Source organism: Venturia canescens, chromosome 6 (assembly GCF_019457755.1).
Source record: "Venturia canescens isolate UGA chromosome 6, ASM1945775v1, whole genome shotgun sequence".
NCBI lineage: Eukaryota > Metazoa > Arthropoda > Insecta > Hymenoptera > Ichneumonidae > Venturia > Venturia canescens.
This window is the reverse complement of record NC_057426.1, coordinates 4096539-4124116: the sequence shown is the minus strand read 5'-3', so window position 1 is coordinate 4124116 and position 27578 is coordinate 4096539. Positions and strand designations below refer to the sequence as shown.

General features: G+C 47.0%; 1 protein-coding gene and 1 long non-coding RNA gene across 10 annotated transcripts in view; one reads left to right on the top strand and one right to left on the bottom strand.

The window, feature by feature from the left end:
- The window catches only part of Msp300 (Muscle-specific protein 300 kDa), a 111198-nt gene that overhangs the window by 57239 nt on the left and 26381 nt on the right, over positions 1–27578 (bottom strand). For 4 of the 9 annotated variants that reach the window (XM_043422004.1, XM_043422000.1, XM_043422002.1 and 1 more), the window contains 27 exons: positions 27176–27578; positions 26932–27078; positions 26163–26703; positions 23969–25652; positions 23755–23863; positions 23655–23669; positions 22459–23503; positions 18551–22248; positions 16468–18319; positions 16076–16364; positions 15396–15915; positions 14851–15299; positions 14427–14622; positions 14199–14273; positions 12435–13733; positions 12013–12348; positions 9850–11927; positions 9424–9787; positions 8662–9270; positions 7757–8542; positions 6513–7673; positions 6288–6380; positions 4954–5739; positions 2776–4671; positions 1968–2306; positions 1048–1353; positions 530–681 (listed from right to left, as the gene is read on the bottom strand). In XM_043422004.1, the coding sequence (XP_043277939.1) occupies positions 530–681; positions 1048–1353; positions 1968–2306; positions 2776–4671; positions 4954–5739; positions 6288–6380; positions 6513–7673; positions 7757–8542; positions 8662–9270; positions 9424–9787; positions 9850–11927; positions 12013–12348; positions 12435–13733; positions 14199–14273; positions 14427–14622; positions 14851–15299; positions 15396–15915; positions 16076–16364; positions 16468–18319; positions 18551–22248; positions 22459–23503; positions 23655–23669; positions 23755–23863; positions 23969–25652; positions 26163–26703; positions 26932–27078; positions 27176–27578 (21228 nt within the window). The remainder of the gene's footprint in view (positions 1–529; positions 682–1047; positions 1354–1967; positions 2307–2775; positions 4672–4953; positions 5740–6287; positions 6381–6512; positions 7674–7756; positions 8543–8661; positions 9271–9423; positions 9788–9849; positions 11928–12012; positions 12349–12434; positions 13734–14198; positions 14274–14426; positions 14623–14850; positions 15300–15395; positions 15916–16075; positions 16365–16467; positions 18320–18550; positions 22249–22458; positions 23504–23654; positions 23670–23754; positions 23864–23968; positions 25653–26162; positions 26704–26931; positions 27079–27175) is intronic. The other 5 variants (XM_043422006.1, XM_043422003.1, XM_043422001.1 and 2 more) reach the window with 5 other exon arrangements.
- Positions 637–27249, top strand: LOC122412480 (uncharacterized). Its single transcript, XR_006261352.1, has 3 exons — positions 637–743; positions 18471–18506; positions 26954–27249. It is a non-coding gene; the product is annotated as an uncharacterized lncRNA (long non-coding RNA).

Genomic DNA, 27578 nt, shown 5'->3' with positions numbered 1-27578 from the left:
TGGCTGCTCTTCGAGCCTCGTATTTACTCATTTTAAGGACTGCTCCGAGTTCGCGTCGTGAACTAGATTGAATCGACTTTTAAAATCGCGATATTCTCCACGTAAAGACTAAAGTGTGAATTTTATTGATCGAATATCACAAACTCATGGGGGGGGGGAGTAATTGTTTCCTCATTCATTGAAGATTTGATTGAAAATTGAAATGAAATTTCCCTAGCCCTGAAAATCCCTACTCTGAAAATCGTATCTTGAGTAAAAACACTAATTACACTATTTTGATTCAGTCGAAGCAGCAGAAGGATTCGGATGTAAAAGGAACGCGAATATTTCTCAACTTTTTCATACTTCGTTGAAGAGACTAATAAACGTTCGGTGAGGGTGCCCCGACAAGTTGGCAAACGTGTCGCGAAAAAGTGTTTGCTACGATCGAGTCCTGCATTGTAACTCGGGCGAATTCGCGTTGATGAACGCATCGAGCACAGCCAAAAAAAAGTAAGCGTGATGAAAAAAATTGCATCAGAGGACTCACGCTTCCGCTGACTTCTCAAGTTTATCGATTCGTTCCTCGAGTTGGCGTGCAGGTGTTTCGGCGAAGGCGCCGAGGTAGGTGAGTACAGGACCGGCGAGTGATCTCACCTCGTCAGTTGCAGGCTGGAGCTTTTCTGCCTCACTCATCAATTCCTGTAACGAAACGAAACGATGCAATTTAGATCAAAGTTCGAAGCAAACCGAGCAAATTCGAGGTAGGGATATACAGACACGTGGAATTAATGTTTTACATGCTAAGCCCTTAACGCCCCCCACCCCTGAATCTGAATATATTTCGTACGCGAGGCTCCACACGCTATAGCAACACGAACACCTTGCTTTCGTGCCTGGCCGTGCAACTTTGTTTTTTATTTAGCTAACCCTTCATTTTGACCCCCCGCTTTTGTCATTTTTTCCCCCTCGATACGAATCACGAATGAAATCGATTGAAAAATATCCCTCCTCCTTCCATGACGGTTCAATGGGACAGTATAAACACAAAATGCAGAAGAAACTCACGTCCAGCCCCTTAATAGTGTCGCACAGTTGTTGCTTCGATCTCACTACGCTGTCGACGAGCTTGCCACGCTCCTCGTTAACGTTAACCCGCGTTTCCGCCTGGCTCCATCTCGTCTCGAATTCCTCCCAGTGTCGCGAAAGTAACTCGAGAGCGTCCCGACGTCCCTCGAGACCGGAAACTAGCTCTTGCCATTCGGCACTCGTTACCGATAACTGCGTCTCGATCGATTTTTTATTCGACGTATCGGCCAATTGCAGTACTTCTTGACCACGCTCGTTTAGCAAATCGAGCTCGAATTGTTGATTCTGAAAAGATAATCAGTCCGATTTGCTATTTAAATTTGTTTGAATTCACTTCTTCGATGTGTTAGAAATGTACAAATCGATCCTTCCGCTCAGACTATTCACCGAGATTAAACTTGTTGACGCACATAGAGAACCAAATTCAATATTTTCACTCAAATCCTCGAGTTGAAAAATCAAAATAAACGAGAACCAAACAAAAATTTAATACCCGTTGATTTATTTTTTGTTATATTGATAAATAACGTGAAAAATTGTAGCTTCAAAATCTTGTGAATACGTCAAATTAATAAAACAAAATTGGTTGGAAAAAGTTTATCGAAATACCGAGCCAACTATTTGGATTTTTCTATAGATTTTTTTCAAAACGTTCATTTTTCTATTTTTTTTTCCCCAACGGTACACACGAAGTTGAGAATTTTGGGTAAAGATTTCTTGAAAGGAAAACAAATCCTGAAAGTGTGCGCATGTGTTGAAAAAATGAGCGAATCTCTGTTTAAAAATCGAAATTCGAAATGTTTTGAGATCGTAACTGCACAGCTACGTATCGGAATGAATGTTGACTGGCTGCCAGTCAAATAAATTTGCAAGCAACGGTACGAGTTGTTTCCTCATACCTGAATGTCGTTGAGGGCGTGAGTAATTTTTTGAATGTTGAATTGCAATCCGGCTAGAGTTGAGACGGGTTCGTCGGTGAATCTCGTTCTCGCTATAACAGCCCTAACTCGCTCGAGGGTCTGAGTATAATCGCGCCAAGTTTCGGCGCCTTGTTCGAGTCGCGCACGTTGAGACTTGGCCGTGTTAAGTGTGTTTTTCAGTAACTGTGTGTGCTGTTGTTGCTCGCCACTCAGTTCTTCTTGCTCCGAACTATTGAGCGACGGCCATATCTTATCGGCTGCCTGTTGAATCTGCTGCGACACGAGCTCGCGAATCGATGCTTCGGAACTGAAATATATCTGCGGAGAAGAAAATCAAATTGTAAGAACCTCACACGCTTCGTTGTTTCTCCTTCAAGATTCTTAAGCTTCATATTTTTCTTGACTATCGTTGTTGGTCTATTATTCATATTTTCTACCTTAACAAATACAGTTTACGCGGTTACTGAAATATACTTCGATTGAAAAAGAAAACGTTTAACGGTTGATTTTGGTTAAATTCTAGTTAATCAATGCACATCTCGGTTTTCATGATTTTTGGTTTTTTTTACGTTCCAACATCGACCGAGCTCTCAACGTTGGTAATCGCCACTAAACTTCGTTCTACTGATTTCCAGCTGAATTGTTTTATTTTTGTTTCTCATATTTCATCGCAAGAGATTTGTTGTGATCTTCGAACCGTCAATGAGAGTAGTTGAGATAAAACTATGTTTTTGCACAGAGAAATACTCGAAACGTTATATTTTGAGTTTCGGAGAGTTTTGTTTACCTTATGTTCCTCCAGGTCACTGAGAATATTCTCGAAATCGAGGCCATCCTTGTCGCTGGCCAGCCTGATGTCAGCTTCTCTGACCCAGCTGTGCAGCTTGTCCGACAGAATGTTGTAATCGAGACGCATTTGCAAATTATTTTCGAGATATGTGCCACGATCGTCCATTTCTCTGGGGAGAGATGAAAGAAGAGAAACAGCTTCGCTGAGCATCTCTTTGAGCGAACCGGGCATCCCTTCCTCGTGGCGAACGGATTCCTTCATCTCACGAATCTTGTCCAAGTATTCGTTCACGCTGGAGCAAAGAATTTTGTGTTTTTCGATTTCAGCCTCGACGCTTTCGGCGGCGCGTTCGAGGAGTGGTCGGGATTTGATTTCCTTTTCCTTGTTTTCGAGCCAGTCGAGTATGTCAGCCAATTCTTCAGCCAATCTGCGATGTTCGGCAGCTGCGAGTTCGTGTTGTTCGCGTTGTGCCTCGACAGCTCGCCTGAGCGTTTGCAATTGTTGTTTGAGGGATTGGAGCTGTTCGGTGACGTTATTCCTATCAGCGGCTGAACCGTCCGCAGCTATTTGTTGTCCTTTGTCAGTGGCACTGGCCAAACTGGCTTCGCACTCCTGGATCTTGAGTATGACGTCGTCGTAACGTTTAATCTTTTCCTCGGTAGTGCCGTCGTGTTTCTCGATATCGTGGACAATGCCCGTGTATTTTGTGATAAAAGTCATGATTTCGGTGATGAGAGCGAGGAATTGTTGGCGCAGGAGCAGAAGCGCTCGCAATCGAGCGATCTGAGCTTCCAGAGCTCGGATCAGATCGTCCTGTTGGGCGACGATCCCGTGAAGGTCGCCGACATTTGCGGACTGCAGATCGGACAGTTTGGCTTTGTTGTCCTTGAGGTCGCGCAAGATTCTTTCGTAGGCGTCGAGCATTCCCTCGACGTCTTCCACCCTCGAGCCGATAGGTTTGTTCAAATCCTGCAGTTCTCGTTGGATGTCGGTCATGAATTGTACGGCTTCGGCAACTCTGGCCGCAGCTTCTTCAGCCTCGGCGATACTCTTTTCCAGAGAAGATGCTCGCTCGTTGATGATGTCGGCGACCCGGCTGTGCGAGTCTTTCATGTTCTTCAGTTGATCGTTCAGTTCGAGCTTGTCCGCGTCACTGACGGTCGGCAATATCGACTTGCCCTGTTGCATGATCTTTTCGACGTCGTCACCGTACGATTTGGCCTCCTGTTTGAGGCGATCGTACTTGGCTAACTGCTCGCGAAGTAAATCGACGCTGGACGTGCGAATCTCCGAGGACGTTGCTGTCTCGGCCTCCTTTATCCATCTCTGGCACTTGTCGATCTCGTTTTCGAACGCTTTACGACCCTGCAACAGATCCGCGAGGGAAGCTTGTTTCTCCGCAGCTTCGCGTTGCAGTCCTTCGTAGTCCTGGTTGATGGCGTCGAGGAGCGACTGGAGTCTCGCGCGGTCCTCCTCGTTGCATTCCTTCAACATATTGTTCGCCTGCTTGAGCACGTCGTTGAGGCTCTTCTCGTTGAACTTTTTCACGTCCGCCTCCAAGCCTGCGTGCTGCTTCATATCTTGCTCCACTCGGGCCGCTCTCAATGGCAAATAACCGCTCAATTTCTTCAAGTCGTTGTGCTTCGATTTAATCCACAACCTCGCGTTCTCCAGGTCAGCCTCGAGCTTGCGCCGAGCATCCGCTGCTGCCGTTGCCGCTGATATTTCCTCTCGCAGGATCGAACACAATTCCGCCTGCTCGCCCCGCAACGCCTTCGTATCCGACTCCAATTGCTGCTGCTCGCTCGATTCCAACTCGTTCTGCATATTTCCAACTCGCTTCTCCAGACTGTCGATTACGACGCTCTTTCCTTCGGCTTCTTTCAACATTGCCTGTGGAATGATTCAACGAAACGTGTGAGAATGCGAGTTTTTTTTTAACCGCGCATGGTTCAAGTTAAAAAATGCTGGCATTTGGCGCTTTCAAACTTTCATCGTATTCAGTAATGTCGAAAGATCCTTCCTTCTCCATACAGATTTGTTACTCAAACGGTTCCGCCGTAAGATCATTTAAAAAGCAAGAAAACTGTCAAACTACCGAACACTATTTTATAGGATAAGACACAAAAAATATTGTTGTGACAGAAAGAGTGGGTGGAACCTGATTCAGCTTACCTTGAGTGCGGAAACTTTTTCTTCTGCCTGTTTGCTCTCGAAGCCCAAGAACCCAGAAGCCCGAGCCTGTTGTTTTTTCTCGCCGATCCATTCGCGGTTATCCTCGATCTCTTTCCTCGTGGCTTCGATGCCCTGAGCAGTCATGTCCAGAACTTGTGCTTTCCTCTGTAACTTTTTGCCAATATCGGCGTAGCGGCGTTCAACCGATTTGATCTGTTCCTCGATCTGCTGGGAGTCGAGATTGCTAACGGAATCCATAACTTGATCCCCGAGTTTTTTAACTTCGTCGAGCCGTCCGGGTCCTTGGGATTCAAATTCAGTGGTAATCTCCTTAACGGCTGCGATCTTCTGGCCAATCGTCAGTCCGCTGCCACGTTCGATGACATCGACTTTTTTCGACAGCGAATCGAACCAGGCCTGTATATCCTGGACCTGCGATCGATACTTTTGTATGAGATCTTGGGTCGATTGTTTTTCGCCAATCGCTTCGACCAATTCGATCTCGAGTTTGTTGAGGCCATCCTCGAGGTCGTCGTCCTGTCCGTCACGGAGGATCGCGAGTTCCGTCATGGCGCGAGTTCTTCGCTCACCCACGCTGCCGAGCAGTTCGTTCATAGCTTGAAGTTCCGCTTGCGCCGCTTCGGAGCGTAACTTCGCCGGTCGAGATTTCCATTCGGAGCACAATGCTCGCTGTTGGTTCACCCAGCTTCGCAAAGCATTCTTTTGTCGCGCTTGTTCCTCCAATTCGCCAACTGATTTCGTCACATTTGCCAAGTGCGTTTGCATCTGCGCCGTTTAAAAAGAAAAAAACAATATCCATGTGAGCGCGGTAACGCCTCAGATCGTTCGCCATTTTCAATATTTTCCATTCGTTCCGAGCTGGCAAGTAGACCAAAATGGTACGAAACTCAAACAAGGTAAAATCCGGATGAAGGGTATGCGCAAAATCAACGGTTGGACATGTTAAAATACAAATACTTTCGTCTTTGGTACACTTCGTTCCATTCACAAAATATTTTCAATTTTCATGCTCGAGTTTCAGTTCTTCTTCAAAAAATTTCAATCGTCAATTTGGACTCTGCTAACATGCTTAAACTTCATACTACTTGAGCTCATAGTTTTTACTACTGAAGCTGGAACAACTGGTAAATGAAGCATTTCAAAAATCGAGTCTACAGTTACTGAAAACGAAAAGCGGCTCGTGAATGCTGGCTTCAAGGGAAGTTGAGTCACTCTCCGTTGGTACTTGAAGAGCACTCAGCTCTTTCACATACTACTCAGCTCTGAACAAATTCACTACAAAATAAAAAAAGAAAGCACAAAAAAATGCACACCTTTTGACACATCTGGTTTAATTTGTCTAAAACACCATTGCGCTCGAGACTATCGAGAAGCGCTTCGAGTCTGCAGTCCGAGTCCTTATCAGTCTGCGTAGGACGAAGCAAACAATTAAGGGTAATGAAAAAATAATACTAAACAAAACATGCGAAACAAGCAACAGCTCAAACAGCAGGCTACGTTCATTTGAAATGGATTTTAAGGCGGTAAAAAGGACTGACCTGGTCGATGAGGTCTTCGAGTCGAGTGCGAACTTCCACTTCTCTCGCAGGGATTTGAACGGGTGGAGCATCCAAAGGACTTCCTGGTCTGGAGACACAAGCAGCAGCGGCTTCGCAGGCTTCCACAGCTTGAGCAAGCCGAGCTTTCTCAGCCTGCAATTTATTGTGCAAAGTACGAGCTCCCTCGAGACTGTGTTCCGCTGACTCCAAAGTGTCGAGCGGAGCTTCCAGTTCACGAGCGATTTCAGGCTCGTAAGAGTCCAAATTTTTCATGATGCTCTCCAAAGTGTTTTCGTATTCCTCGAACTTAGCGAGAGACTCGTCCAAACGATTTTTAATTTGGACCGCCGTACCTAACAACGAGTTGTAACTGTCCTGGACGTTTTGCAATTGGGTTTGTATCGTTGATTGAATTGCAGGATTAACGGATTTGTAACGATCTATCTGCGCCTGTCCCTTAGCCTTGAGGTCGTCGAGATGACGCTGATATTTGCGAATGTCTTCGAGCAACGACTCGTGCTGTTTTATCTGCTGTACAGTTTGTTCCTTGTTCGTAATGTAAAGAGAATTGTGGGCCATCAGCTGGAAGGATATTTGCAACAACCACTTTTCGGTGTCTTGGAGAGCAGTGTGATAATCGTTGTATTCTTGCATCTCGTTCTCCACCAATTCTTTTTGTTCTCCAACAAGTTTACCCAGAGCTTTCCACCTTGCTTCGAGAACCCTCGCCTCTTCTATGCTCGCATTGTTCTTAGCCCAACTCGCTAATTCTGTTGACTCCTCAAGGATCTGATCCAAATCTGACTTTTTGTTCGTTACCTCTTCCTGAATGTGTTTGCAACGTTCCAGCAGCGTTTTCATCTCGCCTATCTCGCCCTTCGTGTTAGGCACGTTCTGCATTCCGCTCTCCGTCTCGTCGAGCCATTGCTTGAATCTTTCGTAAGCTTCCGCGTGGTCCTCCCATCTGGTCAAGATCGACTTCACCTGGGCCTGGACCGTCTTCAGATCGATGCTCAGTTTCTCCCAACTGGAACGCAATTCCGCCATGTCTTGGCGCAATTGCTCCTGTTGCTCGGGTAAAGCTGTGTTTATGGCTTTGCCGAATGCGTTTTGCAAGGTCGATAAAAGATGCTGACCTTCGGTGACCCGAGTTGCTACCATCTGCAACAAATCCCACCAACAAGCGTCAAATAAACGCTCCGAAGACTTGGACAATCCGTTAGAGTGAAAAAGACCAAACTTACCTTGGTCGTCTCCAGTTTGTCCTTGGCCCAGGCAATGTCACCTTGACCCACACAATCTTGAACAGAGCCGTGAGCAGTTTGCAGCCAATCGACCATTTCTTTCTTCGCCTTGAGGAATTCGGTGTGATCGGAAAGATTCTTCTCGACCTTGGAGACCAGGCCCTGTGCCTCGGTCAACAGAGCAGTGTAGGTTGATTGCAACTGAACAGTTTTGTCTCTGGCCCAACTGCAGGCGCTCATTTCCAGCAGAGCCTCACATTTGTCATTCAATTCTTCGAGCACAGGTTTTTGTCGCATTGCTTCGTCAACCAGATGCTTGCAACGTTCCAAATCTTCCGGCGTTTTGTTTTCCTTAGATTGTTCGGCGTTGACACGATTTTGGAAATGATCCAGCCATTTCTTCATCGCGTCCAAAGCCGTCGAAAATTGGGACCACATGTTTATACAATTACCCAGAGTCCGCTGAGACTCCTGACAACTAGTCTGCAGAGATTTCCAATCCAGTTGCAACTGTCTGACGTCCTGCCGTATGGCTTCTTGTCCCTCGGGGCCTGAAGATGAGATCACCGTCCCGCTCAGATCCGAAACCTTCGATATAAGGATCTCCCCCTTTGGCATCGTCGACGCGATCTCGTTGATCTTCTTTTCATGCTCGGCAACCTTTTCGCGCTCGCCGTGAGTCATGCTGTATTGTTGAATTTCAACCTTCGTTCGTCTCACCCAATCGGCAGCTTCGTTGTAAGCTTGTTGATATTTTTCGTGTTCTCCAACTTGGTCCTCGAGATTCTGTATCAATTGAAGTGAAAATCAAGCGAACGTCAGTTATTCCAGGCAAAAATAGCCGCAGCGGTGTCAAACACAGTAAACCCCTTAAAAAGCTAACAACAAAAAATGGGCAAACTCACATTGATTTTTTCCGTTACCAATCGTTTGAGTTCTTCGTACTTCCCAATGGTAGTCTCATACGGACCTTTGGGAATGCTCTGGTCTTCCCGAAGACGAGACTTCAAGCGATCAATGGTATCGGCATGGCCTTGAATATTTCTCTGCGCGGTGCGATATTTTTCCAGCAGTGCACGTTTTTCGCTCAAATCATTACGATAAACTTCTTCGGGTCTGACTTTACCCTCAACTTCCTCGATCCAATCGGTGATCAGTCGATGAAGTTTGTTCAGTTCCTCAAGGGCGGTAGCTCTCGCAGCGAGTCTTTGTCTGGCGTCCTCAACGTCGGCCAACAGCTTGTCGAATTCACTCTTCAGGTTCTCCGTGTCTTCTTGTATCTTGGCTGCGCCGTTTTGCTCGGTGTTCATTATGACCTTTTCTTTGAGCTCAAGGGCATAGCGGAGTTTGTTCTGTCCCTGTTCGAGAGTTTGCCTAATGGCCTTGCAAGTGTGCAGCTTGTTGTTGACTTCCGGCAATGTTGACGGAATCTCTTTACACTCGCCGAGCTTGTCTCGAGTACGCTCGATCCAGTCTTGACACTCTTGGTAAAGGGTATTGTGCTGCTGGTGTTCCTGTTAATACGAAAAACATCAAATGACGATTCAGGGGATTCTAGATTCGGGAGAAACGTCTGATAAGACGAATTTTTAATTTTACGTCAATAAACTGGCTTCAATGCAACGCGAAGAAAATCTTTTCGAATGGATTCGTTGCTGAAAACCGACCTGATAGTGCAACTCAAGACGTCTCATGATTTCCTTGGCGAGTGACAGCAGAGCGTTGTACTTCGTAGTGAGTTGCGTTATAGCATTGGAAATCCTCGTATCTGCACACGTCTCTAGAAGCATCTGAGCTTTCATATTCAGACGATCGAGTTCCTTCTGCCAGTCGAAGAGAGTCTGCAAATGAACCTGGAACCTTTCCAGAACATTTTTCTTCTCTTCGAGACTGTCCTGCAGTTTGTTGAAGGGCTGCACCAACTGCTCGGTTTGCGTGAGCCAATCAGCGGCCTCGGAAAACTGGTCCTCGTATTCCGTCCATTTGACGATTCCGACTTCTAGCAAGCTCTTCGTACTGTTCAGCGAGTCTCTGCAATCAACAAAAGCATGTGAAATCCTCCAAAAATATTTTCATTGTAACGAAATACTTACACATAATTGTCGTACTCTTCCTGCAAAAGGGCAACTTCTTCCTCAATAATTTCTTTGTCCTCGGAATCGGCAATTTGACACGCGGCATTGCCACGTTCGAGAGCTCTCTCGAGTTTTTTCTGTCCATCAGGAAGTTCGCTCTCCAGGACTTTGAGTTGGCTGATTTTACTGGCGAGTGATTCTTTGTCGCCGGTTGGTTCGGAGCACTTTCCGAGACGTTCTTTGGCGACGCGGATCCATTGGACGAATTCGTTACCGCTGTCGATGAAGGCTTGGTGCTGTTCAACAGTCTCTTTCTGTTTGGCGTAGAGCTCCTGCGCTTGTTTGCTGAGTGTCTCGTATTTGATGGAGATTTCGGTGGCTGGTGTAGCTTGTCGAAGGTCTTCAGCTTTGGTGGCGACCGATTGTATCATAGGTTCAAAGGCAACGATGTCTTGAACGATGCTATTCGTCTGGCGAAGATTGGCTTTCCTCTCGCCTATGGCCAAAGAGTTCAGGCCAGCAAGCCCTTTCCGTGCTTTGGAAACTTTGTGCTCGCAGACCTGTTGGAGTTTCGCTTCGCGATCGTTGATCCATTGTTGCAATTGGGAATACGAAGAGCTGTAATCGGCCCATTGCAATAGACTCGTTTCGAGGTGAACTTTCGTCGTTGATATTTTTTTCACCAAGCGTTCCCAGTCGTTCTGAATCTCTTTGAGCTGTGCATTGATCTCTTCGCGACCATCGGATCTCGTATTGCGGACGACTTTTTCTCCGCAATTGACCGTCAGATGCACCAAATTTTGTCCTTCCTCTCTTTTTCTCAGTAACTCCTGAATTTTGTCCAGCCGATTTTGAAGCTCCTCGCGGCTGCTCGAGGACGCGGCCTCGCTTCCTTGCCGTATTATTTGTTTCGCATTCTCGATCCATTCGCGTGCTTTGCTCAAATTAGCTTCGTACTCTTGATGCTGTGCCAGATTCGTTTCCACTTTGTTCAAAACGTCCCTGGCAAGATTCACTTGCACCTGATAGCGTGAGTTGAGATGTCGAAGTTGGTTGTTTATGTAAGTATCCAATTGTGAGGAGAGCAAGGCACCAGCTGTTTTATTGAATTTGTCAATCTGTTCCTGTCCCTTCGTCAAATTTTCCAGTATGTCCTTGACCTCTTTGACCTGCTTCTCCTTTTCCTGGACGTTCGGGAGGAGCGAATTCTTTTGAGCTTTGATGAGAATGTCAAACTGTTGGAGCCAATCGCTCAGCCGCTCATACTCGTCCTTGTAATCTCTCCATTGGCTCACCGTCGATTCCAATTGATCCTTTTGCTGTTGTATGTCTCGGAAGAGGCTCTCAAAGCTCTCCGTCAAAGCCCTTATGTCGTTTCTTATAACCCCTTGACCTTGGGGACTCGTGCTCGCGCAGACGACTTGTCCGGTGTGCTGTAAATGCTCAACCAACAATTCGCCTTGGGCTTTTTTGTTTAGCAGACTTTCGAGTGGGGCAACAGCGTTTTCAATGGCCAATTTGTCGCTCAGCGAGCGCTGCTTCATCGTTGGCATTTTTTCTCGAGCTCTACTCAGCCAGGCAACGAGGTCGTCCTGCGCCTCTTTGTACAAACGGTGATCTTTGTACTGATCTTCCTTCTCAGAGAGCAACGATTTGATTTTCTCAAAAAGTACATCAAATTTGTTGAGTATGCCTTGTGCCTCGGAGGCTGCGACACCCTGTTGACTGCTCGCAATCATCTCTGCCACTTTTGTCTTCAAACTGTCAACTTCGATATTCTCGCATCGTACTTTTTCTTCGAGTGCCTTGATGCGCTCCAGCTGTGACCTTTTCTCTGTCATCGTTGTCTGGAACTGCGATATCTCATTGATCGAAGCCTGCATGTATTCGACCGTTTTGTTGATCGATTGGATTTGCTCGAGGAGGCCGGCCCACTTGTTTATCGAGTCGTCCAGGTTCGTTTTCGTTTCGAGCATCTTCGAAGCCAGCGCACTCCATTGCTCCTGGAGATTTGCCAAGGCCTCGTTTATCGAGCGGTGGCCAGCGGGTGCTGTGTTCGCAAGAACCGTTTGCGCCAACTCGACGATTCCTTGAACCTGAAAAAATATTTTATGCTTAGAGATCCCAAATCGTCAAATAATTTGCGCTGACCAGGCATTTAAACGAACTGAGCAATCGCACCTTAGCAAATCCATCCTCTTTGTACAAAAGAAGATCCTGAACAATCTCCATTTTGCTTTCCAAATCCCTCTGCGTACTTGAGCTCAGATCGGAGCAATAATCGAGCTTGTCCCGAATTCCCTCGAGCCATCTCGTACACTCGGACAATTGATTGTCAAAGTCCTGATGATTGGTAACATATTGTTGCCAGCGATTGTTCAGTTCTTTCACTTTGCTCGATATCTGCTGATATTTTATTCCAAGCTCAGGCACATTGGATGCTCTCGATGACACGTTCTTTTGCAGTTGTTGGGCTCGTTCGCTGACGGCATCGATTTCCAATTCTTTCGCTCGTACCTGATGAATAAATGAGAAATAAAGCATTAAATTTGTTCTATAGAAACGAGTCAAATTATTTTGCAAATCCTCTGCTAATGACTCACCTCGCCCTGAAGAAGTCTGAGCCTTTCGAGTTGTTCCTTCTTCTCAGCAAAAGTGGCTTTGAGATCGACAGCATGGAGCTTCGTGTCGGTGTCGCGTATCCAGATGAGGCATCGTTCCTTCATGGCTTCGAATTCGTTCCATTGCGCCAATTTATTTTCGAGTGTATCGATGGTCGTTTTGATAGCGGAGGCTAAGCCTTCCCACTCTTGTTGGGACGAATCGATTTGAGATCTAATGTTGATTTGTCCGGATTCGAGTGTGCCGGGAATGACCTTTTCGCCGAGTGCTCGGATCTGTTGGACTCGGGGCTCTTCCTCGGGTAAGCTGAGTTGTAAGTTTTTCAGGCGATCGAGATTCGTGTGCAAGGAGACTCTTTCGAGTTCGGCATCGCCCCACATGTTGACGGCGTTGTGGGTGGCATCAAGCCACTCGTGGGTGTCGAGAACAGCCTTGCTGTATTGCTGGTGGTCGCTTACGATGCCCTCGTAACGCTCGACGAAGCCGTGCAATCGTTTGAGTATCGCAGCGTGTCTTTTCGTCAGAGCATTAAGAATTTTGTCTATTTTTTCCGTACGATCCGGCAGGTTGTCAGCCTTGTCAGACAAGTCGAACAAGTCTTGTTGATGCGCTTGGACGTCGTGCAACGAGGTGCGATAAATGTGGAGCTGAGCTCTTTTCTCGTCGAGTGTAGTTTTCAACTCGATCTCAGTTTTCATTTGATCCTCCATCAGGTCAAGCCACTCGCTGAAAGCTTCGCTCGACTCGTCGAATCCTGACCAACGGGATATTTTCACTTGTATTTCACGCTCAGTCGCCGTCACACCGTCGTACAGACTCTCCAAAGCTTGCTGAAGATCCAATAATTGCTGTCGAATTATTTCACGTCCTTCCGCACCCGTGCTCGGGTACAAGCGTTCACCAGCCTCGACCGTGTTGTTCATCAACAAAATCGCTGAAGCCTGACGCGACATTAATTCCCTCAAAGTCTCCACGTTCATTGCCAATTGTTGTCTCGTCGCTGTCGCGTTCCCTCGCGTCGATTGGTACTGCGATTGCGAGGCTGACAGCCACTCGGTGCATTGCTTGTAACGCTCGAGGTAACTCGCGTGGTCGGTAACGGCTTGTTCGCACTTTTTCACGAGCTCCTTCGCGGTTGCTTGAATCGATTGGAATCGGGAGGTAACTTGTTGAACGCTGGCAGAAAATCTGCTCTCGCCGCTGATCTCGATTAGTTCGGAGGAATCATCGCTTATTTTGTCGAACTCAGCCTCGTGGTGTCGCAGATTCACGATGAGAGCCTAGAAAGGTCAATTCGTTGTTGAAAAGTATTCAAAGTGACGCTCATCCGAAAAAAAGCGATTAACGATAATTTTGTATTTTCAAAAGAGAAAGAAAAATAACATGCGAGCGTCACTGCAACATCGGAGCCACAAAGCTGGAAAAGAGAAATTAAAGACAGAGATTGAAATGACGTGAATTGGAATGACGATACGTGAGAAAATGCAGCAAAATATCAGGATTTCTCGCAGTCCCCCTCTGAAAGAATCAAAAGCTCGAAGCTGTAAAGTAAATTTAATAGAAAAACAGAAAAAATGAGATAGAGATAGATGGATAGACGGGTGAAAATGCGATGGAAAACCCAAGCCCTTCGTCAATAGATGCAGCGATAAATTGGCACGATTTTCAGCTATTTTCTTCCATACAAACGCCTTCCTGTAATCAGCAGGTCGGCTGGTATGATTTTTCTGATTCTTTGGTCTTACTTGATCCAAGTGATCGCCGATGCTGATCAATTCGCTTAGATCCGAAGTCCGTGTTTCCATTAATTTTTGTAGTTCCTAAGAAGTATTTTTTCATACAATTTAATGAGCACAGATTGTTTGAGCGGAGACAAGATAGGCGTCGGAATAACGAAGTTGACTTCCATGAATCGCCAACTTTTCGAACCAAAAAAGCCAGTATTTCCACACAATTGAGTTTACAAATATTACCTGATATCTTTCGAGCTGCTCTTTCTTCTCGTCGAGAGTATTCCTGAGAGCATAATTCTTCAGAGATGCCTCAGCTTCCGAGAGCCAGGCCAGCAAACGCTCCAGAGAATTCTCGTACTCGCTCCATTGCTGGATTCGCTCCTCGATACTTCGCACTACGTCGCTGACTGCCGTTGCAAACTTCTTTTGGTCGAATCTGCAGGACAATAATAATTCCTTGTTAAGCAAAATTGGCCAACGAGGGTCGATCGTTTATCTCCTCCGAGGAGCGAAATAAATAAAATCAACGATCATTTTCATTCATTTTTAATAATGAGAATGAAAAAATTGGGTTTAGAAACGGATTCGAAAGCTCGCTTTCACGAATCAGTTGAATGCTGTGAAATTGATAAAATTCTGGAAAACCAAGTGAAAAAATTCGTGCCTCAGATTAGCTAAATCCCTTTCCATGAATTCTTGGGATCTGGGAGGTAAACTTTGGGCGCTGTGAGCGACGTGTTCTGCAAGAACATTAAGTTTGATGTCTCCCTCCGACTGGCTATCCTGAATCTCGATTACTTTGGCCAATCTCGCCTGTAAAGTAGCTTTGTTTCCGGTGTAATCGCTGTAATTAGCCAACCTCTCCCACTGCTGTTTCTGATAATCCTGATAAGCCTTTTGCAAATCTTGGAACTGTTGGAATATGTCGACGAGTCCTTCGAGATTGGCGATGCTCTTTTGCGAAGCGTCAACGAGTTTTTCGTAACGACTCGACACCGAGGACACCGTCTCGCGAATGTCGCTCGGGACTTGCGCTACTTGAGCCAGGGCGTTCGCCTTTTCGGATATTGCCTCGACGATGCGCTTGTGGGCCAGAATCTCATGGTGCATCGTCTGAAACAAACGGAAGCGTGATTATTGAACCAACTTTTTTATCGATTGCCACTCGACGGAGTCACAAGTTCGGCCATAACGAGAATTTTTGCGAACCTTTCCCTTGAGCAGCTTCGATCGAATTTCCTGCAGGGAAGACCAAGCCGTGGAGGAGGAGTCCTTGGTGGCACGTTCCATATTATCGAGCCAGGACAAAATTTGTTGTAAAGTGTCCTGGTAGCTGGTCCACTGTAAGGATTGAGCGTCCTGTTTTTTCTGTTGTTCGTGGATACCCTCAGCGAGGTTGTCCCATCGTTCGCGAGTCTTTCTCAGCTCCTGTCGAATGGTTTCGCGTCCCTGAGCCGAAGTTGCAGGAAGAATTCTCTCGCCAGCTGCGTTCAAACTCGCCAAACGATTTTCAGCTTGTTCACGTTCCGCCAGGAGAACCTGGAGACGCGATGTTTTAGCCTCGAGATTACCCCCGATTTCTTCTTTCTTCAGAGCCACGAGATGTTGCTCCAGAGGGGTGAGCCAAGCATCGATCGCTCGTAATTTGTCCTCGTAAGCTCTGTGCTCGTCGACGATCGACTCGCAACGGTTCAGCACTTCTTTGCTCAACACGTGCAATGATTGATACCTGAGAAAAAAAAACAAAGACGAATTTTGTTACGTTTACGTTAAAAGGCGAGAAAAATGCTCGACGAAATGCAGATTCGAATTCAAATTTTTAACCGTTGTTATGATCACGAAAAACTTCGGGTCCGGAGAGTTTCGATAAATTTGTGTAGAATGCTCACCTGTTGCTTATTTGTGATACCAAAGGTTTGATGCGTTCAACCCCGCTCGAGTGCAAGAGACTGTGAGATTTGTCAACGAATTCGTCGATCTCTTTCTCAGCTTTCAAAATCGTTTCACGTTTTTCTTGGAAGGTACGAAGTCTCGCTTCCTTTTCGATGAGGTTCGGCTGCAGCTGTTGATCTCTGAAAGCAGCTTCCATCGTGCGGAACCATTTAGTGTGCACGTCCAACTGAGCCTCGAAGTCTTGCCATTTTTGTAGAGCTGCGTTTTGTTTCGATTCGATGGTTTCTGAGAAACGGAAAAAAAAAAGTTCAGAGTAGAACAAACTTTGATATTTTCTTGCAAGATTTTTTTTTAAACTGTTCCAACTTTGAAGCACCGTTCAACGTACCAATTTCGCTGAGATGTTGCTGCAGACTCGCTTCGAGAATGTTGACTTCTTTAGTCAGAGCACCCTGGCCTTTGGGGGCAGTGCTCTTGGCCACAGCATCGACGAATTCTTTAATCCTGGCGAGTTGTTCTCTGCCTTGATTCTGAGCAGCCTTGAGCGTCGCCAGGTTGGCCAACCTCCGTGAAATGTCGCTTCTTTCGCCGGTGATATCATTGCAGTCGATCAACTTTTCACGCTCGGAGTTGAGCCAATCGCGGAACTTTTTACATTCGATATTGAAACGATGGTGTTTGTCTGCACAGTCTTCGAGATTTTCAAGCAAATCTTGGGATTTAGCCACGATATTGTGGAACAATTGTTTGATCGATTGGAGATAGACGTTCAGAGAAGTGTCTTTGGTCTGATCGACAAGTTGTTGAGCCTTGTCACACACGGACTCGACCAGAGTCTGATGCGACATGATCTCTTGATGCATGATTTTGTGGTTCTGCAGTTGGGCGCGTTTCTCTTCGAGGGTGCATTTGAGTTCGGTGTGCTGGTGCATCGCGCGTTCGACATCTCGCAGCCACGCTGTGAGTTGTTCCTGAGACAATGAGAATTCGGCGAATTGCATGAGGCACTGGTCCAATTTCTGTGTCGCGTTTTGCAAATCTTCGCTGAAGCCGTCCCAGAGAGTGCGAAGATTTCTCAATTGCTGTCGAACGATTTCACGTCCGTCGGGGGATGTTTGGGCGTACAATTTTTCGCCGAGATCGATTACCGATTCGAAACGAGCGTTTTCTTTCGTCCTCGTGTCTCCGAGATCGCGAATGTTTTTCTGGCGGCTCTGAAGGACCGTGAGGTCGCCGACGATCTCGCTGTGTTTCCTGAGCTCCCCGCGCACGTCGTTGACCCAGGCAAGGAAATCGTTGTATCTCTCGTTGAACGCTGCGTGCTCTCGGACGAATTGCTCGTATCTCGAGACAGCTTCTTTCGCCTGATTTCTCAGAGCCTGATATTTCGTTGCCTGCCGGGATATCCTACTCGCCAGTTCGGATTCGGCTTCGATTCCGGCTTCCCTCCGCTCCACAGCTGCGTTGAACTCGGGCGCCTTCGCAGCGATTTCCTCTTCCAATTTTTTCAGCTTCGTCAAATAAGCTCTCTTCGCATCCTCGGTGCTCTTGAGACTCTGGTCCTTCACCTGCGATTCGATATTCTTCGTCCATGCCTCCAGGGCCTCCACAACCTTCTCGAATTCCGCCCATTGGTCGAACATCCGATTCAATTTCTCACGCGTCGCTGTACATTGCCCCAAGAAGTCTTGCCATATTTTCTTCTGGATCTCGAAACCTTTGAGCAACGTCGGATGACCAGCGATCGACGTCTGCTCCAAAATTATGTTCAATTGTTGATTGCAATCCTCCAGGATACGGTCGCCTTCGCTTTTTTGTTGGAGGATATTGTCCAATTGGGATATTCGTGATTTCGCTGATTCTCGCTCAACCGACAGATCAGCATCGATCAGAGCACTCGCCTCGTTAACTATCGTACTTATCCAATCCTTCGCTTTGTCAAAAGTCTGCAAGTAGGCCTCGTGATTCGAAACGTGCTTTTCCGCGATGCCTATACGATCTTCCACGTCTCCGGAGAGCTTCTCGTAAGCCTCGATCACGCTTGACAGCATCTCACTGGCCTCGTCATCCGGCACAGTGCCCAGTCTTTCCTGAAGCTGCTCCAAAATGTTCCGGTGGACACTGACGTCTTGGGCTATTGCTCTGTACGAGTGTAGCGCGAGCTTTTTCTCTTGCAGACTCGGCAGGAGGTCTTGCTTGTCGCCCAGTTTTGCTTGAGCGTCAATCAGCCATTGTTTCACCTACAAAATTTTATGAAACTTTTAATTTTTCGAATGAAATACATTCGCATAAAACATTTTTCTAGTTATTACTAAAACTAAAATGTCGCAATGGATTTGATTGTGTGCGAGGGAATGATAATTCTAAAATATTTGTTTTATCAATTTTCAGATTTCGAGGCTGTGAGACGCTTCGAGGAGAGCCTCGGTGAGTAAAAGAGTTTTAAATAATATTTCGTTCTTCGCATATACCTGAGAATATTTGTCCTCGAAAGAAGACCGATGCATCATGTCGCTTTCGATCTTCTTGTAAATCAAATTGGCCCAATCGGAGACTGCATCAACGCGATTTCTCAAATTCCTCAATTCTCCTCTCATCGCTTCCCTGTGTTCGGGTGTGATACGAGGAAACAGTGCTTCACCAGCTTCGGCAGTTTTGTTCAAAACGGTTTGTCCCATCTCGCGATCGTTGGCAAAAGCTCTGAGCTCTTTGAGTCTCGATTGGTAGAACGTGATGGGCTTTGGGCCGCTGATGCCTTCGAAGCTCTTGAGCTTTTTCTCAGCCTCGTTGATCCAAACCTCCAACTCTCTGACGTGAGTCTTGTACTCGTCCCTGCCGTCCTTGAGTTCTTGTAATTTTCTTGAGTGTTGTGATAAAAATTTGATAATAGCCTGGTACCGGGTATTCAGGTGTCCGACGTACTGTCCGACCCGGGATTCCGGACTGACTTTGAGGATTTCTCCACCGAGGGTGGTCAGTTCGTCAACTTCGGTCTGATAGCCGACAACAATTTTCTGGAGATTGTCAATTTCCTTGATTTTCGCCTCGACGTCAGGCAATTCAACGAGACACGAGCCTTCGCTTCTGATCCGATTTTCCATGTCCTTCAACCACGAAACAACGTTTTCCGAGCCGAGTTCATATCGTTGCCAAAGAGCGATATTGCGCTCGAGAACGGTTTTTATTTTGGCGTGGCTCTGTTTGAGAGACTCCAGATCGGCAGCGACTTTGTCGCGTTCGACCCTGAGCGCGACCGTCGTCTCGTTGCTCTCAACAGTTTCCAGAAGGGCCAGGGAACCGTCGGTGTCGGCTTTTCTAGCCTCACAATCGACGATTCCAGCGCCAACGTCGAGCAACGAAGCCATTTTGACCTCGAGGTTGTAACGGTCGCTGCTTTCTTCCGGTTCGCACCAAAGAACTTTTTCCTTGTGGGTAGCAACCATGCGTTGCAGCGCGCCGAATTTCTCGTGATACAATTTCGTCAAAAAGGCCACGAGAGTCGCGCTGACCTTGTCGGCGTGGTTCGCTACACCCTCGCGCCGTTGCTGAAGAGCTTGAAGTTCCTTCGGTAAACTCGACCTCGCTATTGCCGGATAAGCGTTGCCAGCGGTTCTGATCTTTTCCTCGATTTCCAATAGCTTGTCACTCGCTTTAGCCAACTCTGCTTTGAGCTCTTGGCACTTGTTGATGCGTCCAAGGATCTTGGTGTTTTCGCCCGTTAGATCGTCGCACTTTATTATATCCTCGCGTATCTTGGACACGGCATCGCTCGACCTCTTCAAATCTTGACGTATGCCTCGCTCGGCTTCGCTCAAACTCGAAGTCATCGACTCGAGTTTATCGGCTGTTTCTTTCACGAGATTGAACTGATCGTCCAACAACTTATTGAGGGATTTGAGGGTCGGCATTTCGGCGTCGCCGTTGATTTTTATCAACTGTTCACTTTTGGTAGCGACACCTTGGCGGATGAGCCGATGAGGTGGCAACTCTTCGCGGTATCTGGCTAATCTGACTTGACCATTTTCCGCATCGGTCAGCCTTTCGCAAGCGTTGCTCAGAGCCTCGTTAGTGTCGCTCAGCCAACGGGTCAGTTCGTACTTGGCTTCTTCGATTTGTTTCCAAATAATCACTTGAGTCTCGTAAGACTGGCTTTTGTCGAGGATGCTCGAGTAAGTTTCTTGGTACTGGGCTCTCACTCTCGAGACATCAGTTTCGATGGATTCGGATTTGAAATTAGGCATGAGGGAAGCCTCCTTGATGATTTGCTGGGCCTTCGAGTCCATTTTGTCCAAAAATAGTTTTCCCTTTTTCAGCACATCCGAAGCTCTCTTGTGCTTTTCCAAAGCGGCGCTTGCCTGAGTTACATCATTCGGTACTTCTTTACTGGCTTGGCACAAATTCTTCGAGTCCTCCATGAACTTGACGAGCTTTTCTCGAGCCTCGGCGTAGGCTCGCCAATCGGCCTCCATTTCGGCGTACTTTTTCTTCTGCTCGTTCAACAGCTCGTTGACCTTCTCCCAATTGGCGTCAACCGAGGAAACGACGACCTGGACATTGGTCATTGCTTTCTGGTCCTCCTTCACGAGGCTGTTCCCTTCGTGGTGGAGAAGATCCTTGTCGGGCTCTCGTAGCTTGTGATCGTCAATGAGATCGCTGATCTTCTCAACGGCCTGGGCCAGTTTATCGCAGGTATCAACTCCGTAGGTTATCTCTTGGAGGTTCGTTTGCGTACCGACAATCTCCTCGGTCAGTTTTTGTTGGAGTTTCCTGAAGTTGTCCCACCGGGCTCCCAAGTTCTCCAGCTTGTCTCGTTTCGAGGACAACTCTGTGCTCAGCGTGACGGATTTGGCTTCGAGATCGTTGACCAAAGTCGATGCTGTGAGGGGTTTGCCGAGTTTGTCACGCATGTGAATGCCCGTGGAGCTGTCGACGATCGGGATTTGCTCCTTCCAGCTAGCGATTTTCGACTGAACAGTCTGCAGCTCCCCGGAGAGTCTCTCAAGATCGGCAATGTTGGGTTTCCTCGCTTCCAGTTGATACTTGCAATGAGACAACTGCGCGGTTGCTTCGTTGTGCCAATTGAGCAGCTCCGACCATTTCTCCAAGCATTTTTTCCTCTGGCGCAAATCGTCCTCGAGGGCTTTATACTTTTCGGCGAGACTGCGATAAATCTCGTCGAGGCTCGCGGCTTCCTGGGGCGAGGTCTGGACCAAGAGACGTTTCACTTCCTCGTAGATGGCGTTGAAGCTCGCCTGCTTTTCCGTGTGCTCTTGGAGGTAGCCGTGAACGGCTTGAAGATTCGCGTCCACGTTGTCCACGTTGACCTCGCTTATTTCGGCTATGCTCGATCGCAAACGTGCCATCCAATTTTCAAAATCTGTTATCTTCATGTGGAGCTCTTGACGCGACAACAGGGCATCGGATACCAAGTTTATGTGGTGTCTGATGGTGTCAGCGAGCTTGCCGACACGAGTTTTCATCTCGGTAACTCGAGCCTTCAAAGCGGTTGCTCCTTCTAGAGAAAGTCCGTGGCTAATGTGATCCGAGACTTGAGTAAGTGATATCAATTGGGCCTGACGATCGGATATGATTTTATTGAAGTCTTTCAGACGATTGAGATCTTGCTCGAGCTTGCTCGCTTCCGGCGTTTGTACGTTCGGCTCTATCAGCGACGCCTTCTCGCTTTCGTTCAGCCATTGATTAAACTCTTTCGCGTCAGTCTCAAAAGTATTCCAGGATGAAACGAGCTTGTCCAGTTTCGTTGTAGTTTGGACGGCAACGTCGTGGATCGAATTCCATCGAGTGTACACCGCGTCGACCTCGTCCGGAGCCGCCGTTCTCCCGGCTATCTGTTGACTCACTTGAGACAATTCTTGAACCCGTGGAAGACGCTCCTCGCATTGTTTCTCAAAGGTTCGCGCGCTCTCCAGCATTTCTCGAGCTTGACTCAGCGACGACGGTTTCGAAGCGATACTCGTTGCTCGTGAAGCTGCCTGCTCTATCCAGGGCTTCAACTTCTGAATCCCAACCTCGTACTCCTTCCAGGTTGCCAAATTCTTCGTTGCAATCGTACGCTGCGATTCGATACTCTCGTTTAAGGCACCTACGGCGGTATGCAGCTTCTCTATGTCGTCGCGCAACTGACGAGCTTCCGCTTTCTCACTGTCCTCTGCAAAATAGACATTTTTTCGAATCTTCATAAAACTCCTCTCTAGAGTAGTAAATTTATCAGTGAAACAAAAATGATTCGAAATCGAAGAGAAAATGAAACTTTCTCGCAAAATATAACTAAAATTTAATGAAAAACTACAAAATTTTATAAATTTTTATTCTTTCCCCACCCCCAAAGCATATGGAATGAGATTTTCAGATAACCAACCTTTGAGAAGATCCTTGGATTCTTCTTCGAGCATCTTGAGAATAGTAATTTTCTCATAAATCTGTTTTTGTAGCGTTTCAGTTTTGCGGACTCTGTCTTCAGGCGATATGCCGGAGTCTTGAATATTGGCGATGGATTGCGGTGCGCTCTGAACCGTCCAGGTGCGTAGTTCGGTGAGTTTCGTTTGGAACTTGGACCAGCGAGTGTTGTGTTCTTGTAGGTAGATGACACGCTGGTGTACGGTTTCGATGACGGTTTGTACTCTTTCCTCGATCTCAGTGATTTCGGTCTGTAAAATCGATTTTCTTTCGGGTGGAATAATAGCGGCGAGACTGGAATGCGTGTCGCGCAATTTCCGCATCATTTCGTCAGCCGATTTCCTCAGAGTCATGCTGAGTTCCTGCTTCGTTTGAAGATCGGAAGACACTTGAGCGGCGTCGTGGAAGCTCGTTGTGTCGAATCGACGTAATTCTTGGTGCGCTTGTTCAACGAGCTTTTGAATGTCTTCTCTCTGCTGTTTATAGGTTTCCCACAACTTTTGAGTTCCCTTGAGGCTCTTGAGGGTCTCGATGCTCTGCCCGTAAGTGTCGTTCCAGCTGTGCTCGAGTTGTTGAACCTCCGACGAGACGAAAGTCGGGGCGTGTTGATCCTTCAACAAATCCTTGCCTCGCTGGAGCATGCTCACGATGTTGGCTCGCTGCTGCTCCAGCTGACCCAAACGAGTCTCCTGATGGGTCACGGCATCCTTCAACCGCTCGGGGCTCTCTTGACCCCCGTCAGCGACGCTCTGCTCTCGAACTTTACGCAGAAGCGTACAAACTTCCCGCACTTCCTTCCTGTACGTGTAACTCTTCGAATAAATGTCCGTCTTCGTCATCGTTATCTCGATCGTTGGAATCAAATTCTTGTAACGAGTTATCAGCTGCTCGAGGTTGTGCTGCTCCGTAAGCGCCTCACGATCCGAACGGTTCGATGTCAAACTATCCAGCGTTTGGACCAACCACTTCATCTCTTCCCTCTTACTGTCTGCCTCGTGACAAACTTTCTGCAAAAGTACAACAGAAGAAATGGAATTTTTTGAAATATTCTTCATCCTCAAGGTTTTTTCGACGTTTTATTCTATATCAAATTGGCCGAATTTCGATCGTTTTCTGTGAACCAACGTTCGTTTTCGTGCTAAAACGTTTTATATTTACCGTGAGCGTCTGCATCTGTCCATTTAGTAAGCGTAACGTACAAGAACAGTTGGATTAACTAAATTTATCAACGAAAGACTCGAGGAAGAATTTTTCTTACCTGGAATATTGTTTTTTCGGATTCGAACTCCTCGAGAGTATTGACTTCCTTGAGAATCGTTCTGAGAGTATTGTCGACGTGGTCCATCCATCTTCCCATTTCGTCGAATCTTTGGAAAGAAAATATATGAAATGAGGTGAACGCGTTGGAGAGCAGAAAGTGAGAGTAATTGGTCGGAATGGATGATTGAGAATTGGAGATTTTCGAAACTCACTTCTTCCTGTAAGCAGCCCATTGCTCGGGTACTTGGCGCAATTGTTCGCGCAGTGATTCGACCTTCTGTGCTGAGTTTTCCCAAAGCTGTTCAGCCCTTTGAGCGGCTTCTTTGAGGCTGCTGTCGCTCGGTTTAAGTTGTGAGTAGGCGGAGCTGATTTTCTTGAGAGTTTGTAAGCACCGTTCGACGTCGAGAACGACGCCTCGATTGACGAAGAATTCTTTGTTGCGTTCGATGATGCTTTCGACATCGTCGTTTTTTATGAGTGCCTGTTGCTCCGAATTGATTTCGACCTCGATTTCCTTGAGGTATTGCATGAAGGCGACTTCGTCGAGGCGGAATTCGAGTCGCATGAGATGGAGGGGAGCAAAGTTGAGAACGTCGCGCCATCGTTTCTGCAGTGCTTCAACAGTCTCGACGAGGGGAGCCTGTTGCTCGGCGGGAAGCGCGTTGCGGAGATCCTGTCCAGCGTTTATCAAATCCTGAATCCATCGTTCGTTGACTTTGCCGAAGAAATTTTTGTGATGTTCGACCGATTGACGATTGTCGATCCGCTTGTCGTTGATCAGTCCTTCCGCGGCGGTCAGCCATTCGGATATCTGTCTCTCGCAATCTCGGAATTTTCCCCAACAACGCACAGCCTCCTGGAGACGTTGCTCGGCCAACTGCGAGGCTTGCGAGACCCTCGCGAAACGTTCGTTGAGTGCGCGCAGCGCGGACCCACCTTCGGCCGTCTCGACGTTCGCGTGCGCGTCCACGGACTTGACGATGCTCGCAAAAACTTTGTTCTTCGACTCCAACATCGATTTGTAGTAGAGCGTCCTCGAGAAAAATCCTTTGTGACGGTCCAATTGAACGAGGGCGGCGTCGCGGCCGCTGGCGAGATTGACACCGGCCAAAAGGCGCTCAGCCTCGTCGAGCCAGCTCGATATCTCTTTCTGTCCAGCTTCCAGTGACTCTTGCTGCACGAGCAACTGATGATACAGATGCAGCTGCATCGGTATCAGAGCCCTCACTCGGACGAGAGCTTCTTTTTCCTTTTTCAGAGTGTTCATCATCTTGTCAACTTCGTCACGTGACAAATCTTGAATGAGAGTTTGAAACTTTTTGCTTATATTCTTGAAGAGTTCCTCGATGCTCTCGACCTCGGTGTGGAGGGCCTGGAGCCGCTCGCCGTACGCCTTGATCCTTTCGGTCGACGTCAGCTGCGACGTGGAAAGCGCTGCTTCGGCGTTCCTCAACCAGGTTTGCAGGCTCTCAACCCCGGCCCGGTAATCCTTGCGGTTCCTCAACAAATCTCCCGCGTGCATGTACTGCTTCGCCTCCTGGAATAATCTCTCCCACCTTCCTGACAAATTCTGATAACGGTCTTTGAGGCGCAGGGCAACCTGCTCGTCCGATGTTGCTATGAGGAAACTAACGCTGTCCGACAACTGCTGATATTTGTCTTTCCACACACTTATGTCCTGGAAATATTCCATCCTCTCTTCTTCGGGTAAGGCCAGCGCTGGCTCAGCTCGCAGAAGCCACGATTCGAATTCGTCCGATACACTCGTCCAGCGACGCCAATAAGCCACCACCTCCTCGAGCATGCTCTGCACGCAACGAAGGTCCATCGATACGTTCTTCCATTTTTCACCGGTCTCCCGCATGAATCGATCGATCTTCGCAGCCTCCTCGTGATCTGAAATCATTTTGGAGATGCTCTGCCTCAGAAAAAGCGAATTTCTCCTCGGAATTGATCAATCGATCGAGAAAAATATACGCAATGCCAAAAGTATTTGCTAAACTGCTCACGTCCTGGACGACGTTCTTTTATGGCTACGGCTCACTCTCCCTATGGATCAGCTCCATATTCGTGTGCAAATCGATGCTGATTTGTATTCAAGTTGTTCGAGAGAATTGCAGACTTCGTGCGGAAGTTTTTCGACACAATTTTAGCGTTTATTGATTTAAAGAAGAAAGAACTTGACTTGTGGCATGGAAAGTCTTCTCAACGACTTTTAATCGTCTGGAGAATATCGACGAGAATTTATCGACCAAAATTGCTTTTTTTCTTAATTTACTTATTTAAAATCCTCCCTATGCAAGGCTTTGAAATCATTTTATGTTGTTTTTTATAAATCCAGTGATCCTTGTTAGCTACGAAATAACATTGAAAACTGCAACGATCAAATGAAATTGAAAAACTTACCAACATCTCCTTCGCGTTTGTATTCTTCAACGACTTGTTGCATGTCGAGATAGGCTTTTTGAAATTCCTGGAAAATTCGGTTGCGAGATACAAAATTTCTGTACTGTTCGAGCATCTGATGTACTTTTTCCTCAGTGCCATATTTCACGCTCCAGCTCTTGAGTTTCGTCTCAACGAGGAAGAGGAAAGCAACGAGACAACATTTGTGCTCGAGAAACTTGAGTTTGATTCGTCTTTTTGCTGCACGAATCGGAAGACTTTCAATTCTAGCGGTCATATTGTCCAATTGTTCCGGAGGTGCTTGTCGCGAGAGGGCTGAACTTTTTGCTCGTTGAAATTTCTCCACCATTTCTGGCAAGTCGAGGAAAAACTTTTTGTGATCTTCGAGCTTGTTCGATATTATGCCGGCTGTTTCCTCCGTCATTTCTGACGGTATATCGTCGTCGGAGTTCAATAGATTTTCAGCGAGTGCCAGCCACCTGCCGACCTCACCGAGCTCGCCCGGGAGCGATGAATCCAGCAGCCAAAGCCATTTCAACATCTGCAAATATTTGTTATCATTACTTCTCATCGCACACTCGTATTTTTCGTTCATTTTTCAAAATAGTTTCATTCATTATTGGAATATCGACCGTTGAGACTGTTGAAACGATCACACAATTTTATAGCTTCAAAAAAAAAAAAAAAAGATTACTTCGGCTCATCCATTTAAATTCGATCCAATCGAAAAAACTTGATCGATCATCTCATTCGAGAAAAAACAACTCACAAGATATTCCATTTTGTTCCAGAGAACCTGTATGTGTGTCCAAGAGTCTCGAGTGATGCTGATCATGCTCGGAGTGTCGACGAGACTTTGCAGTTTTTTGTAAACACCGGCTTTCTCGTCGGACTCCATTCGCGCGAGAGTGTATTCCTACGGGTCCACGGGCGAGAGAAATGATTAATAATGCGGAAGCAGAATTTATTTTTCGATTAGTTTGAGAAGAAAATGAATGAAGATGGCAACGCACTGCAAAACTGGCTGGAAAAGCGTTGGCTCTATCGAGTTGTTCGAGGTGTCTCGTCCGTTCGTTGAGCCAAGCGAGAAGGGAATTGTACTCCTGCTGGACAGCGGCGAAAGAATCGGGTCCGGTTGATTTCGGTTCAGGATACTTGTGCAGGAATTGTGCCACGTAGGTCATGATCGATTTTTCGTCGGGTTGTGGAACGTCGACGTCTTCAGGATCGAGAAGTCTTGCAATCCCTAACTCGACTTCAGCGACTTGGAAGGCTGTCTCGAGACGCGCTCGGTTCGAGGCTTCTCTCATGGCTGCTATGTTGACCAAGTTCGCCCTGATCACGTCGATTATCGCCAGAAAAGCGTTTCCATCTCTCCAGCTTTCGCCAAAATCTCTTACTTGGATTCCCACGTCC